Source organism: Buceros rhinoceros, unplaced genomic scaffold, assembly GCF_000710305.1.
Source record: "Buceros rhinoceros silvestris isolate BGI_N320 unplaced genomic scaffold, ASM71030v1 scaffold16743, whole genome shotgun sequence".
Taxonomy (NCBI): Eukaryota; Metazoa; Chordata; class Aves; order Bucerotiformes; family Bucerotidae; genus Buceros; species Buceros rhinoceros.
In genome coordinates this window covers 515-2886 of record NW_010401979.1, presented here as the reverse complement: position 1 = coordinate 2886, position 2372 = coordinate 515, and the positions used below count along the sequence as shown (strand labels likewise).

The 2372-nt window shown below is 43.5% G+C and overlaps 1 protein-coding gene across 2 annotated transcripts in view; it reads right to left on the bottom strand.

The window, feature by feature from the left end:
- Nucleotides 1-289: 289 nt before the first annotated feature.
- RWDD2A (RWD domain containing 2A) overlaps nucleotides 290-2372 on the bottom strand; it is a 2396-nt gene continuing 313 nt past the window's right edge. The window contains exons 2-3 of one of the 2 annotated variants that reach the window (XM_010132490.1): nucleotides 1816-1835; nucleotides 290-967 (exon numbers count right to left, since the gene is read on the bottom strand). In XM_010132490.1, coding sequence (XP_010130792.1) covers nucleotides 290-967; nucleotides 1816-1835 — 698 coding nt within the window. Of the gene's footprint in view, nucleotides 968-1104; nucleotides 1131-1815; nucleotides 1836-2372 lie in introns of both variants that reach the window. The other variant, XM_010132489.1, reaches the window with a different exon arrangement.

Sequence of the window (2372 nt, the reverse complement as noted above, 5' to 3'; positions counted from 1 at the left end):
TTCAAATGCTGAGCATCTTACTTGGAGAAACGCATGGTTACTCACAAGTAAAGTATGCCTTAAATGGCAGATTTCAAGAATTATTATAGTTTACTGATAAAGATTGGTGTCAAGGGTTAGGGCTGGGCCGGCCACTAGACGCATAACAGATGCTCTCTATTGCCCCTCTCCCTTCCCAAAGGGGAAGGGAATAAGGGAGAGAGACCTAGTGATTGGAAATGAAAACTAAAACTGCTTTAATGAAAATAATAATAGAAGGAAATAGATACAATACCATACACAGTGTCTCTTATTTGTCTGAAAGTTTGCCTTTGACACCAAATAAAATCTGAAAAATGTGTTCACTCCGATGTTGTTTCAGGAAATCTAGGAACTGCCCAAGGTCCATGTGATAGTCATTCCTCAGCCCATAATCACCATGTGCCTGAAACTGTAGGTCTTCAAAAGCATGAAAGAGACGAATATTATCGACGCTTCCCTCTGTTTCTATATTCTCCACATGCTTGCATGAAATATGCTTCCAGTTGGGATACCTAATAATACGCCAGAACTCTTCACAGTTTTCTTGGAGTCCCTCCACACAGATGACACCAGGTTTCCCTGTTAGGCAGAAGCCAGTCAGATTTAACTTCTTTGCACAGTCAAAAATCTTTTTCCGTAGTTCCTGCCTATATATATGATGGCTGTAGATCCACATGCGATGCAGCATTTCTTTAACTATGACTTCTTTTGAAGCGCTTTCAGAAGAGATCTTACTGTTTTCCAGGTAAGGCAGGCTGTTGTCTTTCACCCACTGCACAGCATCATATATACACGGTTCACCTGAATCCAAAGAGCCGATGTGAGAAGCGAGACCAGTGTTGAGCTGCAGCTGTTGCTGCCTGCGCAGTGCATTTGATCTGGCATAAAGCTGAGGAGCTACATGAGGGTACATATGAGGCAGCCGCACCTGCAGTTCCACTTTTACCTTAAAAACGGAACACACACGCACAAAAAGAAAATGAGTTCTGCAGCTACCGAAAGATACACGAGACACTTCTTCCCTGTCAAAGGCAGACTGAGGAGCTGCGATTAAGATTGCAACATTCTAAAGACTGGAATTACTTCTGCTTTCCTTTTGTTACACCACACTGTGACCTTCCCAACACACCTAATATTATCTGATGCTGTTTGCGGAAATAATGCTGTGGCTTGAAAGAAGGTACACTAGTGCATGTTCTCAGCACGTGCTCATTGTACAGCACTAAACTTATGAGTCTGTCAGTCAAAGGGCAAGTGGCTGTTGAGAAGTTTGTTCCTTACCAAATGCACGTCTGGTCAATGAACTCATCCCAGCTGCTGGATCTATCCCAGGAGAAGAGGGCAACGAGTTAAATGGAACATTGTTTATGATTGTACACATTGTACATAGAGGCACTTGGCAGGGGGATTGCATGTTCTTTAAGGTCCCTTCCAACCCAAACCATTCTATGATTCTGTGCATTTATATTATTTTAAGCAATTAGACACCCTAACAGAGGAAGTGTTCTTGGATTTTAGGGGATAAAAAGATTTTTTTTTTCTCTCTGAAGGCTGGTGAAAGGATGGGTTTTAGAAATACACCTATGCTCATACCTAAGTTTCCAAATAATCATGAAGCCACCTCATTACCCAGTACATTGGTCTTATGTTCCCGTTCCTAGGAAAACGCACGTACTTCAAGGCTGAGTCAGCTTTCGGTTTCCAGTCACTGCATTACTTTACACCCACCCAGACCTACACCAACGGCTCTGTTCGCTATGCAAGTGTTCACATCCCTTAGTTGTCATACGTAGCCTTCTCTTCAACTGGATCAACTGCTGGAACTCCTTATTCTGTAAGCTGGGGGGTTTGTATTGCAGTTCACGGGCTGGTTTGTGAGACTCTTCTTATGGGGCTATTTTTATACTAGTGTATTTCAGTACAGATACATGGATGGGGCAAGGGCTGAAAGAGAGAAACAGTAGGGGTTTCACCTGAATAATGTCAAGGCCAACACATGCATTTCCATGAGGGGAGTGCTGCCTTTGTAACGCACAACTCTTTCTAACCCAGTAGACCTACGGCCCTCCTCCTCCCTAGCTGAGCTCCTGGGAATGCCATGTGTGCTGCTGCTGCTGCTGCTGACCATTGTCCATTCCCGTCAGGGATTCTAGTAGCCTCTCTTGCCCAAATCAAGACTCAAATATTTAAAACCAAGCGGTTTTTGTTACTCTTGACTTTTGAAACAGGCAACAGCAATCTGGGGGGGTGGGGTAGTTTCTGCCTTTACTTCAGTGTGGAGTTTTAAGAGTCTGCAGCAGAATAAACAACACATGTGAACACCAGGTACATGGAATTTCTCACCTTTGCCT